At 47.6% G+C, this 17,449-nt stretch overlaps 1 protein-coding gene across 1 annotated transcript in view; it reads right to left on the reverse strand.

Annotated features, from left to right (window-relative positions):
• The window catches only part of LOC144153892 (protein O-mannosyl-transferase TMTC1-like), a 163,974-nt gene extending 147,050 nt beyond the window's left edge, over positions 1–16,924 (reverse strand). The window contains exon 1 of the mRNA XM_077685647.1: positions 16,051–16,924. Coding sequence (XP_077541773.1) covers positions 16,051–16,697 — 647 coding nt within the window. The 5' untranslated portion in view covers positions 16,698–16,924. The remainder of the gene's footprint in view (positions 1–16,050) is intronic.
• Between the last annotated feature and the right edge of the window lie 525 nt (positions 16,925–17,449).

Here is a 17,449-nt window from a genome sequence, read left to right on the forward strand (position 1 = left end):
AACAAACATCGTTGTGGGGCCAGATAGGAACGCCTAAACAGCAAATGAAAATTCATCGAAGGCTTGGATGGCGTAACTAAAACGTTCCCTTTTGCCAGAGTAGTGCCAGAAAATGCCACAAAAAGGTAGCTTTGCCGCCGGATATACACGGATTAATCAACCAACCGCTTGGTCCCAAAAATAGGTGAGGTCTCGGCCCACGGGGTGACAATTTGGGGCATGATTCAACTTAAGCGCGAGCACAGTCAATTACGGCGCTATGATAATCGAAAAAAAGTTCCTCTTAATGTTGACGTCATGTGAACACTCAGGAAATATGAAGTCAAGACTGCACGCAATGTCTTGAATGACGCCTTGAGCGGTACAAGCACCGACAGAGGTAACATGTATCCAGCCCTAAGCGAAGAGGCGTCATGACTTTTGTGTTCACCAGCGTAATTTGGCACTGATGACTGACGCGGCTGCTCCGGCATAAAGCAGGGGTAAGAGCAGGGACTCCCTCAACTAACTCGTCAATAACATTTTTCGTAGGTGCATGAGGTATTGTCCATTTCACCGGGCACGCAGTCCGAGCCTCAGGGACAGCGCCAATCAGATCCGGACCCGAACTCCTCAGCCAATTGCAATGTGATTTAATTAATAAAAGAAGTGATCATGCGGGGGTGGGTCGAATTCCATTTATCCGTCCAGAATTAACCAGCTGCGGGGTTCTGCTCGTGTTCCGTAATGATGCTGGCGTGATGATTATTGTGGGCCACGCAGGTATCTGACGGCCACGACGCTTCAGCCACCCTTGATTACATATTTGTTGTGATGACAGATTTTCTTCTCACCATTTGAAGGCGGCTGCCTTCTCAGAAAGGGAGGAATTTGTGATACGACAGGCTCGCACCCCAATCGAGCCCTTGCCCTTCACTGCATCAATGGCAAATCCCCATCTTAACGCAGTGGCGTCCAGCTGCTTCTGCTTCATCTGAAACTGATAAACAAAAAAACTCCCACCTCCCCTCGCGGGAACCCCTGTGTAGATGCGACGCAAAGGCGGAGCGGCGAAGGGACCGTGTTTTATAGCGCGCATAACGTTGAGGGGACTGCGTAAGCCGGTCCCAGTCGATGACGACGTTGGCGTACTTGTAAAGCGGCGTGGACTCTAGGTGTTTGAGCCAAGCGTGGATGTTGCTTCGCCAGAGAACGGCACACCGGTTATATGCGCAGCGCGCCCGAAGGAGAGGAAACCGCGGAAGAGAGAGTACTGCACATGCGCCGGCCCCAGCGCGTCTGCCGCGGCTATGACGCAACGTGCCGCGGCTATGACGCAACAAAATCCAACACAATCCACTTTAATCCAATCCAACCCAAATCCAAATCCAATCCAAGCCAATCCAATCCAATGCCCCTCGCCAGAGAGTGTTCGCTATCGGAGAGGAGAGGGGGTGAGCGGCGGAGAGCGCAGCTGGCACGGTGAGGAGAATGGGGGAGGGGTGGACAACGCCGACGATGACGACGGCGACGACGACGCCGGAGGGACACGGCGTGTGAATCAGATGCTCTGCATCTAACATTTAGTGCTTTTAAAGCGAAGCTGTGTAAGCTAGGCGAAAGGGCAATCCGGCGGTCTTGTGCACGTACAAAACTCCCCAGGTGCAACTCGATAAGCACGCGTGAAAAAATCGCGTTGGACAGGAGTTTGGAGTAAAGGAAAGGTCCAGAGAGAGTGTGACGAAGTTTATCTGTGTCGTCGTGGTCGAGCTCGCAGCGACCTACTGCGTTAAGAACAGGTCAAGCGATAACCGTGTAGCGGGCAGAGTGGCTAAAGCTCGTAGGGCTATTGGGGGTTTTAGCAGTAGCAGATGCAGCTCGATGCGCGCACTCTATTTTTATAACTTTTCCTGGGGTGCGGCAGTCTATAAATTTGGCCCCGGCTTGGGCTGCGTGTGTACGTTGCATATAGCCGGGTATGAGTGAGAGCATCAAGCAGCAGAAGACTGCGGTTTCTGGGTAGGCGTGAAGCTTGGCATTTATTAGAGCAAAGCTGGAGTGCCATTTTTACCGCGGTCTTTCGCTGGCGCCACCGTCGTCGTCGGTATCATACCAAAGTTTACGTAAATTGCAGTTCATACGTCTATTTCATGTTTCCGAAGAAAGGGCAAAACGGGAACGCCCCTCTAGAGGGAAAGAGTTGTAGTTCCGGTCGTAACAGGTAACGGTCGATGCCGTGATTGAGGATCCGCAGAATGGCCAGAATTTCCGTTTTAATTGTTTTACTTGCGCTAAAAAATCTTGCTTGATTTCGCTTGGTTATTATATTATAAGAGATAAACATCCGCTGTTTTTTAAACTGCACGCAGTGTGGTGTACTAAGATTGTAGCCGGCACGATGGAGCCCTCCTGTACTTACCATGCTGCAATACTTTTACTTACTTTAGTATTCACTATCTACAAAATATATGAACGCTTAAAATACAAGAATGGCTAAAACGGCTACAAAACTAAGACGCAAAGAAACGAAGACACGAAACAAAATTAAAAAAAAATTGTGACTCAGCATATACATAAAGTTGAGAAAATACTCTAAACACCAAAAGCAGTAAAAATTCTCTTATATTTCCTTCACTCTATGCCCTCATTCACACAGCCATTTTTCACCCTGTCACGTCACCGTCACGTCCCCGTCTTTCGTCATGGGCGACGGTTTCTCGGGCAATTTCTCGCCCAAAACGGTGGGACAGTGACGGGAAGCCGAGCTCTACCTTTCCGTTCCGTCAACGCGACGGGAGTACGCCCCGTGAACCAACCAATCAGAAAACAAAATTTTACAGCTAAATTTATCGAAAAGTGAGCAGACGTAAAATATAAGCCATTTTCTTGATTTTTCGAATTAAGCACGCTCAATTCTAGGCTAAACTGATCACTAGGCAGACAACCCTGTACACTGACGGAGAGCTCCAGTACGAACGCTACTCCGTTTACGTCTCCGTCGCGTAGGTGCAGTGACGTGAAGGTGCCGTGAGGGATAAGTTGACGGCTGTGTGAATGAGGGTTATCTCTGTGTTTAGTCTAAGCTCAACGCAGCTCTTACATTGACGGGTAAACATAGAAAGCACGAAAAGCTATGCCGTAACCTGGTCAAGAGTGTTAACGAATATAACGCCGTAGTACATTACCAATTCAAATAGCTTGCACCGATGGCTTCCTGAAGCGCGGTTTTGTATATGAATTTATGACCTCGCATGTAGCTGAGAGAAAGGGGCAGCCTAGGTCACATGATCGATTCCGCCCTGTTCGTCCCCGCAACTACCTCGTTCCCTACGGATGTTCAATTCTTGTGAATCTTTTTCTACCCGGTGTAACATTTCCTGCTTTTCTCGCCCCAATTTAACTGAAAGAACACGTCTATTGGTCCACATTTCTATCACAAGAAATATTGATACAGGAGCTTTTGAGGATTTATGTGTCACTTTCTGTGCAGGTGGTACCGTTAGCTAGCCTGAATGATAGAACAATATGTTAACGTTTTGAACGGAGTTTCATATAGGAGACGTGTATGCTATCAACAGGAACAGACACTCTAAGCAATTTACTTTGTCTTCTAACCTGACTTTGTCAAGTGTGACTTCCCGCCTCATTTTTTTATAGCACAAGCCACGGCCTACAGCTTTTTTTAAAAAAATCAAGGAAATTCCTTCGTTCAATACATAAAACTCATATAATTATTATTTTGAGAGCCTATTTTTAAATGGTTGTTCAGAATGCGAAATTCAATCCTCCAATGCGTATTGGTTGTGAATTCCAGGAATGTGCTATAATCTGTTTGCTGTTTATAAGCTTTGTAGTGTTCGAGACATCGTAATCTTTTTTCTAATTCCAGGTATCTACTGACGGAACTCCAAGTTCAACATCGTTCAAGATCGCATGAAAGGTGGAAGCGTGCAAACAAGAGGCAATTATTTATTTCCCGTATATTCGAATAATAAAGTGTAGAATACCAGCCGTGCGTTGCAGGTATGAAAAAAATTGATTTCCATGAAACAACGATTTAAAGTTCTACAATTTCTACAATTTAAAGCTTCCGTCCTAAACTCTTAAGGGGGTACTGACACAAAATTTTGAAGGCGAGATAACTTCGGAGATAGATTGGTGTGAACACATATACATCATCTGCAAAATGTCAGCGGCGAATACAGCCTAGAACATATTTAAAATCAATTTTAAAGTGTGCGAAAAGCAACCGAGCAGCCAGCAGAGGACCACGCGCAATCGACATCCCGCGGATATTTTCTAAATAAACAGCATCCAAACACGTCACGAGTTTGTGTTTGCCGCTTCCGCACTGCCGGCGTTTTTCGCCTGCTCGCCCGGCTCGCCGCTCCAATCGGAGGGCCGGAGGGTGGAGCTTCTGCTTTAGAGAAGAAACGACCCGATCGTTGGCGGCGGAGGCACCGTGATTTCGTCAGCTCACCGGGCAGCTGGCCCCGACCAAAGTTCTGCAGCGATTCCAAGCACTCTGTTTCTATTACTTTTTATCTACATTGGACGCGAAAACGCACAGGAGACACGAAAAGCCCACTGAGCGAGCCGCACGATCGCTGTGCAGGCGGCGGCCACGGCCGCGAAGTGGCCCAGGCCGGCGAGGTAGCTGGAGTGACAGCTTGTTACCGCTGCACGAAATTGTACCCAAGTCCCAACCATGGTTGCTTATATGAGAAAGGAGTTAATGATACGATGGAGTGTTGCATTAAAAATTATCATCTGCACCGCGTACGAGAGCGGCAATCGAATATCCGCCGCAGAACTAAGCCGAACACATCTGTAGGCGGATCTGTAGGCATACCGGCCGGCTGCTCCCAGCGCGCGTTTTGCCACCCACTGTCTCGAGCGTCGCGCTTTGTAATTAAGCGACTCACGAGATCAGTACGTGAAGGCATTCGCAGAAACAGCCGGCGATGCGGATTCGACAGTGCTACGGCAGCTCTGCTCTGTGACATCCTTCCGACGGTCACGTGGTCAGCTTTGTTCACACAAAATTCATCGGTTCGCGGCACCCGCTGAAACCGAAACTGCGACTGGCCGCATTGAAAATGCCTGTAATTAAACAACCGTCGCACGCTGAAGAAAATGGGGTTTCTACAGGTGATAAGTAGGTCACTAGCTACTTATCGCAACAAAAAAAATAATAAGATGCAAAATTTTTGTGTCAGTGCCCCTTTAACGATAATACTGAGTACTATTTTTCTATCGATTGCCCCACTCGTGCGTTATCATTTATTTATTGTCAGAAAATGCTGCTGTATAAAATCCGAGTGAAAATTTACAATAAATACAGTTGCCTTTGTATTCAAAGTTTTTCGACGTGCATATCATTCGGTTTAACCCTTGCCTAACCTGCCAGCAGAGTTGTGGCTTGCCAAACCCTTCTCCTCTGCTGTCGAAGCATCGACCTGAAGGCTGTCGGCACAAACAGAACCGCAAACAAACCACAGCCTGCGAGCGGAGAGCCAGGGACCTGTATGATTTGATCGACCCGGCTGTCGATGCGAAACGCGCCATTGCCGGCATGCTTCAGCTGTCTTAGCCCTTTTTCAGGCCCCTCAAAATGTAAATCTTAAAGGGCAATCCCCTGCATACTCAGAAGCCTTCCGGCGATCCCGAGGCTATTGCGAGGCTTCTTGACTAACCCCCCGTACGTGCACAGGGGTTGCTTCGTGCGATCGATTTTTTGTCTTCGTCAGTATCTTTTTCACCTTTTTTTACTTATCTTTTCGTACATTCTCAAAGTCGACGTAAACCCTGCTTTAAGTTTATGTGGGTATACTTCTTTCCTGCCATATACTACGTTATCCTGTCTAGTAAATTACAACTAATTTCTACTACCCTTCTCGCCTACAGTCTTAGCATTGTACATTACAGGAGGCTCAGTGGTTGAAACACTTTGACTCCAACTGCAGGAGTACGCTATCGACTTCCAGATTAAAGAGATTCGCTTCGCTTCCGGGTAAATAGAAAAAAAAGCGTTGTTAAAATTAACATTTGATACTCTCTAAAAATACTCTGCTGTGCCTAATTCTACACGTAGTGAATAGTGCGTGGGGCAGCAACACAAGGAAAATCATCAGTCTGCTACTGATATCGAAGTTCGAAGAGCCGCTGGTGCAAAATGTATTTTCGGCATACCGAGCGACGTAGATGGGCAACCAAAAATAAAGCTCATTGACAACATTAAGGAGTTGAAAATAGTGCAGGGGATAACATACGGGCGCTTTCACAACGCCATCATTGTTTTTAACACCTTTCGAGTTCACACCTTCGTAACGTAACAAATGTTTTGAAAATGAGTTCGTACTAATTCCTGTTCCGACTGCGCAGAGCACGTTTAATTATCGCGACGGGTCGGTGGATTTATAAGACGCGCACCGATCGCTTTCACGTAAGCCTTCAACGTGTATATATTTTGATTTAGCTATTCGAGTGCTTGCCCCCCCCCCCCCCCCAACCCCCCGGCTGTGTCGCGTGGATGACCGCCGACGATGCGTATGACAAAATAAAATTGAAAAAAATTCAGTGCAGTTTTTAACTGTTGATAGTTTTCAAAATCCGGAAGCAAATCTATTTCAAACGGCTACATAAATATGATATTCACAAGCTTGGCGTTTCAAGTAGAAATGAAGGTAGGACTGAAGGTATCGGTGAAGAGGCACATCCGTGTTAAACCAAGTGCGTATCCAAGTAAAAGCAAGCATGTAAACGAGCAAACGAACAAACAAACAAGCGTACACAACCCAGCGCCTCGTGCTATGAACACATCGTGCTTCAAATGTAGGTGCGGCCTCGGGAGGTTTACTTACGCGGATGGGAAATTAGGGAAATCGCAGTCATATATAGCCCCGCTGTACAAAAGAGGCGATTCTAGAGCTCTAAAGAAGCGCGCCTGTTTGATGGCGATTCCTTCCAAAGTTAATTTATGACTGGGATGTGCCCCGGCCTCTGAAGAGACCGGAAAGACTAAGCAAAATAATGGCATCAAATGTTAACTAATAATGATGACACTTATAACATTTCCGCGTACTTTTCCTTGTAGCCATCCAAGGCAATTTGCCTTGCACCATCACACTACCTCAGTAAAGACGCATATGACTGAAATTGAAGGTCACTAATGAATCTTAGTGAAGAATATTAATGTGCCTGGAGGGAAGGCAATCGCCCAGTATGACATTGATCTAACCGCAAAGAAATCCGATGCTGCTGAATATTAATACAATTACTCCCACCTCCCCTCGCGGGAACCCCTGTGTAGATGCGACGCATAGGGGGTTCCGTTGTTGTTTCCGTTAGGTTGATTCTCCCATCGCGTGAAACGTGCCGTGAACCCCCTGCCGCGGCTATGACGCAACGTGGCGCGGCTATGACGCAACACAATCCACTTTAATCGAATCTAATCCAAATCCAATCCAATCCAATCCAAATCCAATCCAAGCCAAGCCAAGCCAAGCCAAGTTAAGCCAAGCCAATCGAATCCAATCCAATGCCCCTCGCGAGAGAGTGTTCGCAATCGGAGAGGAGAGGGGGTGAGCGGCGGAGAGCGCAGCTCGCGCGGCGAGGAGAATGGGGGATGGGTGTGGACGGACAACGACAACGCCGTATGGAGGGATAAGGCGAGTGAATGAGATGCCGTCGCATCTAAAAAAATGGCGGAGGCGAATTTGGCCTGTCCGGCGTCGGTATAGAGGTGGTCGTCGTCATTTTTTCGAAATAAATTTTCAGTTTCAATTAAGGGCTCTTAGCGTTCCTCCTTTGGTGAGTTTCCTCTTCGGGTTTTCCTGTCACGAAGCCTCACAAGTTCGCCTAACCTCCCCACGTTAAAGCGCGCACAAGCGAAAAAAACAAAACAAAACGATGAGGTACAACGAGATATCATGAACGACTGCGTCATTGGTTCACCGCATGGACTGGAACGAAAGAGAAAAAAAAACACCCAGGAAGCGTTGGTAAATAATGAGAAACGAAGATGTTGAAAATGGCGCGGGAAATCGGAGAACCGTCGATTGCCTTCACACGCACAGTGTGCCGAATGTAGCGAGGTAAGACCCGGTCATTACCCAAGGAGAACCACGGCCCATTAGGTCCATCCCCGCTGGAGCAGGGAAGATCTTCGAGTGGCGTACTTCTGCAACTGGGCATCAGTGCGGCGTAGCCACGCTTAATCTTGTTTCCTGTCTTAGGCTCCCTTTTCTTCCCAACTGAAAGCAAAATGGCTCCAAGGAGCATCGGCTGCCATAAGTTGACGACGTTATGTTTCTATTACAAACGTCGGTAAGGGCCCGACACATAGTACCCGAACTGTCACACTCTGCTTTTGCCTTACATAAAGGATTGTTTTGGTTAATCATTCGATTGTTTGGTCCACATATAAATACTTCGGAATTTAAAAAGGGGGAAGTTTGGGGTGGTACGGACTACAGACGTGGTAGAGATACATTCTGGGAAGCTTAATTGGAGGGATGTGTATATACCCTCGCGCCCTTCCTCTCCCTCCTTCCCCCACTGCTGGCACCACTGTACTTTTGGGGGCGACAACCATTAAGGCTCAATAGATGGAATTCTCTTAACGCTAAAATAACAGGATTGCAGTTATCGCCTACTAATAATGTGACCCAGGCTGTGTACTCGGGCGCTCCCGAATGCAGCATAAAGCACAAACTGTCCTGGGCAGTTGCGTAGCACGGCGTTTTCCTTCTTCTTTTTTTTTTTTTTTTGCTGGAGCGGAATTCTTTCTGCTGATATCTATACTGAGACACTTCAAACATTGAATGAGGCACGTTGCGCAGACAAGCGCTTTCTTGACTGCCGCCGACGCGATCACCTGAAACGCCGGCGTATGCAATTCTTGATGACACGCGCTCCAGAAATAGATTGGTAATGTATCGATTGATCTTGCGTACTCACCGAAACTGTTGAGTTGTTTAGCCGTTTTGTCAGTCCTGTCCAACACACTTTTGTGGGGATGAGTATATACTCGGGTGGTAATTCTTGCTACTCTTGTTGCACCGACCTATGTTTTTCAAAACTCTAATTAAGAAACTTCTTATAGAGGTTCTAGGCCTCCGAGAAGTGCGTAAGTCACCGGCGTGTCGTGATGCTCATCTCCTGCTACTCCTCAAATACTGGCTTGCTGAAATATTTGCGTCACTGTGAGGGCAAAAGTGAGGCAGCTTTGGAGAAATCGGTACTCGCTGGTTAGGATTACGATGCTTCGACGAGTGACAAGTACACAAGGCGCTTTGGAACAGAAGAAAACGCGGGAAGAGCGTTGCTGCTCTCCTTGCGCGCACTATGCACCTTACATGCTACGCCTCTAGACCGTGGCACCAAGTCTGAAATGTTGCCTGGTCCGGTATATAGAGTCGCCGGATACCGCGGGAGGCTGTACTAGACAGGTTCGACCATGCAAAATGAGGCTCTCTTGGACACAGACATTTTCTCACCATTCAAGCAAGTCTAGTTGAGTACATTAGCTATACAAAACCTCCCAATGATTATACAATCACACTATCGGCCTACAGGAACTCGATAGGCGTGGCTGGAGATCGTTGGGAGAGGCCTTCGCCCTCCAGTGGACACAACCAGGCTGAAGATAAAGATACAACAAAGAAACTGGAAGGCCGGCGGCGAGTGGAAGAGGCCATGACTGAGGAAGGAGGTTTTAGTTCATGTAAAGGTGATTTGGTGATGGCATCGGTTGAATTTTTGTGGGTAGAAAAACGAGAGCGCCTATTGTATTGTCTGATGCAATGCGTCCTCGATCCACAGGCTTCAAGATACAGCCGCGATGTGAATGTTCAAAGTAAGGGCATATACGCGCGCGCGTGAAAAAGGCCAACTGAGCCTGCTTGTTGAGCCCATCAGCTATCATGAGAGACAAAAATTTCCCCAAAATATTACAGACGAAAAATACGAAAGAACACAAACATGTTGAGAAAAACAGTAAAATTATAAACTGGAGCTGATATTCAATTACAACTACACAGCATATTAAACCTGCCAGCCCTACATATTACGTGTACTTCGCTGTAATTACTGGCAGAGTGCGCTTCGTGCTAATATTTGTCTTGTTTTTTTGAGTCGCGTTCTGGTTACCTCTCAAATGGCAGGAAAAGGCGTGGCCGCGACGAGGAATAAGACGAAGAAAGCCGAGCGCAGAAAAAAAAACACTCCGAAACAAGAAAAGCAAAACAGTTTCGGCAAACGACCCCAAAAGTGCCATGTCGTGGGAATAAGAGAGAACGCAATTCGCGGTGCGCGCGGCGCCCAGGAACCGAACGGAGGTGTAATTTAAAGACGAAAGGAATGAGGGCACAAAAAAAGAAATAATTAAAGCGAAGAGAGCGCAAGCAAAGGTGCAGTCGATACCACGAGGTACGGTTGCTGAAGTAGAAGAAACAATAAATAACAATGTGCATTTTTCCTGCGTTACCGTCGCAGAAACCATGGTAGCGCTGCATGTGTCGTGCTTCATATAGAGCGGCTGCGGCTGAGCGCGCTGCTTTGCAGGCTGTTTTAGCGCATGAAAAGAAGCTAACGCGTCTGCTTAACATTGATTTGCCTGCGCCACAACTGAGCATGCCGCCGGACGAAACTAGATGCGAAAGCACGGCGGCGTCTCAATTGCTCCAACCGCTCATTAAACCGCAGCCAACAGCCAAGGCCCTGCGATTCTTCGCTATTTCGGTTGATCGCCATGGGCACCAAGATGGCGCCCTCCTGTGCGACACATAGATTCCGCATTTCTGTGCAAATCACATGTCAGGTTGCTTTCGTACAACAAGTGTATAAATGATACCTTGTTGTTTGGACTTCCACCAATGGTCAGCTCATTCATTTCCTAGATTGCTGCAATTTTCGTACATCCGAACATTTTCAGGAAGCGTAACTTTGTAGGACGCCACCGCGAAATGGAAAACGGCCGACTCTCTACGAAGCTCTATCGGAAGTAACCGGTCTTCAGCAAGGACTTCGCTACGTCTTCATTAACGTGAAACGTTCTTTAACGAGTCGCCGGGACGTTTCGTGGCCAGCGTTATGCACACCGCAGATCGGTGGCTGAGCCTGAAAATGCTTTTTCTTCTTGCCGGTTCCTAAGCATAGACTTCTTAATCTTGATGTTTTCGGTTGAGCGAAAAGGCTGCATGTCCCGCCCTGCTGCGTGGTCACCGCGGTAGTAGTTCATTGCGAAGCGGTTTCTAGTGAAACGGTTTCTAGTGAAGCGATCTTGTGAAGCACTTTCTGTGAAGTGGGTTCTAGTTCTTCATTGTGAAGTTCATTGTGAAGATTCCCCTCCCGCTGACATATCAGCGCGCATTTCGAGGCATCCTCAGCTAAATCCGCGGGGCGCTGCTCTAGACACCGCCATTGGAAGGGGACGTCTGCGGGTGGCGCGCTTAATATGAATTGTGCGATTGCTTTGATGCAAAGCAGTCTGGGATCTGAGTGCGTAATTTGCTTGGATGAAATTGGATTGAATTGCCAGGCGGGCACGCCATCCGTTGTGCTACGCAACGGTTCATCCGTTCCTATGACAACAAGGTTATTCTAAATTTTTACTCTGTGGGCTTGTTTAAACAAATTAGCCAAGCTTCACTGACAACGACGCACGAGCTCATGTTAACAGCGAAGCTACCTGGCGTTCCCTAATCTCGAAGCTGTGCTTCACACAGCTTCTCAAAGCCAGCAGATCGACTCCCATTTGTGCAAAATTCATTTTTCACGTGTTTTACTGTTCGCGCCATCTACTGGAACCTTTTGTTACTTTGAACGTTGAACGGTACCACGAGGGGAGTCACGAGCGTTTGTGATTTCTTCACGGCGTATTTTTTTATTTGCTATCGCAAAATCAAGCAGCAATGTATTTTTAATTAAAAGAACAATAGAAAACGACTTACCTATTGATGACTTGCCTCAGATATGCCGAATGTTTTCTTTTTGCTCAACAATGTTGCAAGTATAAAGACTGCCACCAGATTTAGTAGTCTAAAAAATCGTTGCCAATATAAGCGTCTCGTTCAAGCGTTGTTTTAACTTGCTGCATGTGTGCTTGGTGCTTGCCGTCCCCCTCGCTAGACTGCGCCCTCTCAACATCGCTAAGACTGCGGTACCACATTTTACCCCAAGAAAGTCTCGACCAAGAACTGCTTCGCTGTAAAAAGGTAAAGATAGTGTTAAACGTGTACAAGTGCTGTTCGCAAGCGAGTTACAGTAAAAGCCCGTTAACTTGAACGGCAAGGGGACGCCACCTCTGTTCGAATTAATGAAATTCGAACTATTGGTTGATTGTAAGGTTTAACGGACCGACGCAACGAAGGCGATGGGGCGCACAGTAGTGCAGGGCTCTGGATTAATTTTGACCACCTGGGGATCTTTAACTTGCGACGAAATCTCGTACAAACGGGCGTTTTTCCTTTTCGCCGCCAGCAGAAAAGCGGCCGCCCCGGCGGAGTTACGAACCCGCGACCTTGTGCTCAGCAGCACAACGCCTTAGCCACTGAGCCACCGCGGCCGGTGGAAGTTCGAACAAACTAAAGTCAAGTATGCAAATTGACGTACAACGCGATTGGGGAGCAGCAAAGCATGTCAGCAACTCAACTCTTGAAAAAGTCCGGGATTGAAGCCTCTTCAAAAAGACCCGGATTCAAGCCCTGAAGCCGGAATCCAGTACTTTCTGTTATAACGAGCGAAGTAGCGGAAGGCCCCCTTTTCGCGTACTCAACTGAAAAAGAGACGGGCGGAATTCCGTCCGGTGACTACTTCCGAGCAATGGCTGCACTGGTTCCTCGTCGGTCATCTCCTCGTGGTCACTGGCAGCGACAGGTTCTACCTAGTGGCACCAGATAAGCTGCAGAGTACTGTCACTGGGGCGTGCAAGTGAGCAACGGCAGCCATTTTGGTGTTTATTAGTGTTGCCAGATAGCCGCTTCAGCGGCCTCACCGCTCACTTTGATGAGGTTGCTTGTCAACAACCCTGCCGAAGACGCAGCAACACGGCATCTTCGGACACTTCTGCAGCTGAAATGCTGTGAAGCACGTTATCTTTGATTCGCGTTCGGTACGTCGCCAGTCGCAAGCAGCCGCAGAGCAGGGAGGACAAGGTAAGACTACCACAGTTGGCCGACAGAAAACGCATAAGCAACAAAATGGCGGTGCCCATGAACAGTCGCAGTCACGTGATGCGAACTGACCAATGATCACGGCGGCGGCACGGAACAGTAGAAGGAAAGAGTGCCGGCACTCTTTCCTTCTGGCACTCTTTCCTTCAGAAGTGTCCGAAGATGCCGTGTTGCTGCGTCTTCGGCAGGGTTGTTGTCAAGCGACCTCATCAAAGTGAGCGGTGTGGCCGCTGAGGCGGCTATCTGGCAACACTAATAAACACCAAAATAGCTGCCGACGCAACGCAGGTGATGAGGCGCGCCTTAGTGGAGGGCTCCGGATTAATTTTGATCACCTGGAGATCTTTAACGTGCGCCGAAATCTCGTAGCAATGCACCAACTGGCCCAGCAAGATCGGCCGATACTCTGTAACCTTATTTGGTGACACTAGTTCTACCCGTCTAACCTCAGATATGACGACTACATTTTCTAGCGCGCCCCGCACTCTGGGCTGCTACGGAGTGTAGCTGACCAAAGCAACGTTCGATGTCTGAGAGGGGTAGTGCGCACGTAAGAATGGGAAGAAACGTAGGGTTCTTCAGTGGGCACCGTGAATCCATTTTTGAGGTCTTGTGACGAGGGGATACCGCTCGGGTTAAGCCGCTCTCGTCCGGCGGTGCCCCAAGTAAAAAAAAAACTGTGATTGATATCTCTGTCATAGGAATCAGTAAAACACGAAAGTGGACTGCGCAGCGAAATCTTCAGCTGAGCATAATTTGTGGGTCGCGGCTGTCTTGTGGGTGTGCTTGGCGAGCGACGTCCTGCTGACGGGTCGCTTCGGCAAAGGTGTACTGGCGTCATTTCTGTGACGGATACGACGTCAGTGAAATCTTGGGGTGTCGCGGCATAAAACACTTTTGTGTTAAAATGTAAAACCCGAAAACGAACAACCCTCAGTATAACGTACCCTTTAGTACTACAGGTTGCTTCCCCGCATGAAGACCCTGTGTGTAGGGGTGCATCCTTTACAGGCCGCTTGCTTCGTTGTACTGGCGTCACTTCCGTGACGGATATGACGTCAGTGAAATCATCGTGTATCTGGGATTAAAACACTTTCGTGTTAAAATATACAGAACTTTCGTATCCCCTGACTTTGACAGCACCGCCACCGTTGAGCTTAGCAGACCAAAACAATAGAGTATCATTCAGACAGCACAATTTGGTATTGCGAAGGGCTGAAGTGGCGCTTGGTATGAAGGATGAAAACAGCGGAAGGAAGAGGAAAGAATGTGTCAATAAGGGAGTGCCGCGGGATCACCGGGCCGCATGATGCGGGGAATAGCCCGCATTAGTTTAAGCCCCGTGCTCTATTTTGATCGCGCTGTGATTGTGATAGGCTGCACGCATCCTACACGATTGCGTCACGACATTCGTACCTTTGCTAGGGGCACTGCAGATAGTTAAAATGGACCTATTGGCTTATATTAAAGTCTTAAATGTCTAGTGTTTGTTCTGCGGTTATTATACTCAAACATTTTTATGTAAAAATTGCATCAACTTGTCCTGGTTTCCTTACGCCTCCCTTCATGCCGATCTGGTGACGTTAGCTATCTCGACAAATTGGCAAGTCCGCAGGCGGCCTTCAACAGATTGAAAGCACGTTTCGCCGATAAAAAGTATACACGAAAGGTTGAAAATTCGGAAGAAATATAGCAATATAACAATTTTCAACATCCACAAAGCATCATCCACAACTGTGACGTATTGTGGCGACATTCAAACTGTGACGACATTGTGAAAGTTCGCAAAGCGGCCCCGGAATCGCACATGCCATATTCTTCGCATCCAAGCTTCACACGTACACTAACGCGTAACAGCTCAGGTGAATATTGAAATAAAGTGCTACGTGCGGTGAACTACGCAACGCGACCGCAAACTAGGGGTAAACAAATTCATCGCAGGTTAATTGGCTCCGCTGTATGCATCTGTACGCATCTTCTAGCGCCTTTAATTAGAGAACGGTTATTTTTTATGCACAGACAGAGACGTTTTTGTAGATTCTGCAGAAACTTGTGTTTCCCGTTTATAATGCTAGTTTTCCGTAAGTCTTAGCTCTAGGTACCGGGTTGGCATATTTTGCAGGGCCCCTGTAAAACAGACAACAAATTAAGGCAATTGTCCCGCTAGCTAGAGCAGAGTGGACGCGGCTTCTTGCGGATGCACTTGTCCTCTCCTTCCTCATTGGTCGTATCCGTGCCGAGGAAGTAACGAATAGCAGGATTAGCTATACTACCGAAAAGGTTGTGAATGGGAGAATCCGGTAGTGTAATGGCTTATAATTTTTGAAGCAACGATTGAGTTTGCCGTGCCCGAGCTTGCGGCTTTTGCGGACGCAGAACAAGAAGTTTCATTTACTATTCATGCTTCACTAAAAACTGTTCACCCAGTATATTACCATTTCATTTTGTGTAGCAAATTACATCGCAAAGGCTCGCAAAGACTAAGAGAGACCAGATGGCCAGCACGGCCCGTGTTCCGTGGTCTCTCTTAGTCTTCGTGAACTCTTGCGCTGTAATTTGTGCTGCAGCTCAGTACCAATTTGCCTTAGAACATATTCATCTGCAGCTTATTTGTGTAGCTTTTTTTCTGGGTACTTAATAGGGTCTACTGAATGGTTCAGTGTACGCGTTCAGTAGGCGATCGGTTGTTTTTTTTTAACGCCACTTCGCATTACAGCTGTACGTATGTGTTAATTGTATCCTATTTTATGTGCAGGCACTCACTCGGGCAATGCGGATATGAATTATTTAATGAAACAGGAAGAAATCATCAAACCATAGAGAATTGGAAACGCAAGAAATGTGTTAAGTTTTGGAGCTTCACTTTTTGTGCGTCGCAGGTTAAGTGTCTCCTCACCTGAAGCTAAGGACGGTGAAAGGTCTGTAGGACTTGTGGCTGCGTACATCGGCCATTGGTCGCCCCCAAAAGTCGTTCGTCCAGAGTGAAGACGGTCGCTGGGCAGACCGAGCTCCGTGGTCGCCTGTGACGTCTGAGTTTCCCACAATAGCCACCATGTCGTCGTGCACAAACTCACCGTCGAGTGAGTTGAGGTAACACAGCACGGCCACCACACCGGCACACACCGCTGGCCAACAAGCAATAGCACCTCCGTCACACCTCCTACGTCGTGCTTCGTTGAAACGCACGAACTCGCCGCAAGCACTGTCGGCAAGCACACGCCGTTTGGGCTGGTGCCCTTGCTGATGCTGTTGCGTTACACAAGGTGATGCCTGCGACATATCTTGCGGGGCGGTAGCAACATAGCGTTTTTGGTAACAGCGAATGCATCCCAGAAGGACTCCTTGCATGATGCCGAGACAGTTGGTTAATGCGTTCACAAGACCGTTCTCTTGAGCAGCACTGTCTGAACGTTCACCGACGGCAAATAACGGTGTGGCAACTGTTCTTGCTGTCGAATGACGTGGCGGCCAAGGGTTGCAATTCGGAATGAAGCGATGAAGATTGGTTTCCACTCTTGGGGCGATCCAGTTCCCGCAAGCCATGCTTCCGTGCTTCCAACAAATGCGAGTAGAGAAGATCTCATTCCGTGGCCATTACAATGTGTGTCTAAATGCCTGTTTTGAACGAATGTACGAAGGATAGCATCCGTGAAATATTCAGCATCCGCCATCCATGAGACAGGGTCGATTGCACACTAAGGTGAACAACTTACTTATACCGCCTAACAAGATTGCCGCCGATACAAATATGTCAGTCTTAGCGGCAAAGACCTAATAGGAACTACAAAAAAAAACTTCTGCTTGAAAATAAGAACTCGAGCACCGTTACCCTGTCAAAACCTCCCTATTAGCTTAATGGCTTGAAGCTGAAATAAACCCTAACTGCCTGCGGCCCGCTCCAGTATATGTGACTGTCGACTGAAATACAGTCCAAATTGCGAAAGCCCGTTTTAGAATTCGTTAAAACGCTTTTTATGAGAAACCTAATTATGAGAAACATAAATTGTTGCTAAACTACCAACAGTGCATCTGGACACTTTTTCTAAACAGCTAAGGCAACTACAGCCGGACGCAAGTCGGCCTTCTCCTAATGTGCATCACAGGCGTTTGAGAAATGGATAAGAAATAAGGACAGATATACGCCCCTTAACGTTTTCCCGCCGCGCAAAGTGCGTACAGTCATCAAGCAGGTGATGAAAAAGTGTCAAAAGTCATCTTCGAATAAAACGATATTTTCGCCTGCAATAACTGCTTTTTCAGAGAGGTGGTCACATGCGAGCTCCAGTCACGTGCAC

The sequence above is a fragment of the Haemaphysalis longicornis genome, unplaced genomic scaffold, assembly GCF_048455015.1.
Source record: "Haemaphysalis longicornis isolate Haplotype H1 unplaced genomic scaffold, Haemaphysalis longicornis Haplotype H1 scaffold_9, whole genome shotgun sequence".
Taxonomy (NCBI): domain Eukaryota; kingdom Metazoa; phylum Arthropoda; class Arachnida; order Ixodida; family Ixodidae; genus Haemaphysalis; species Haemaphysalis longicornis.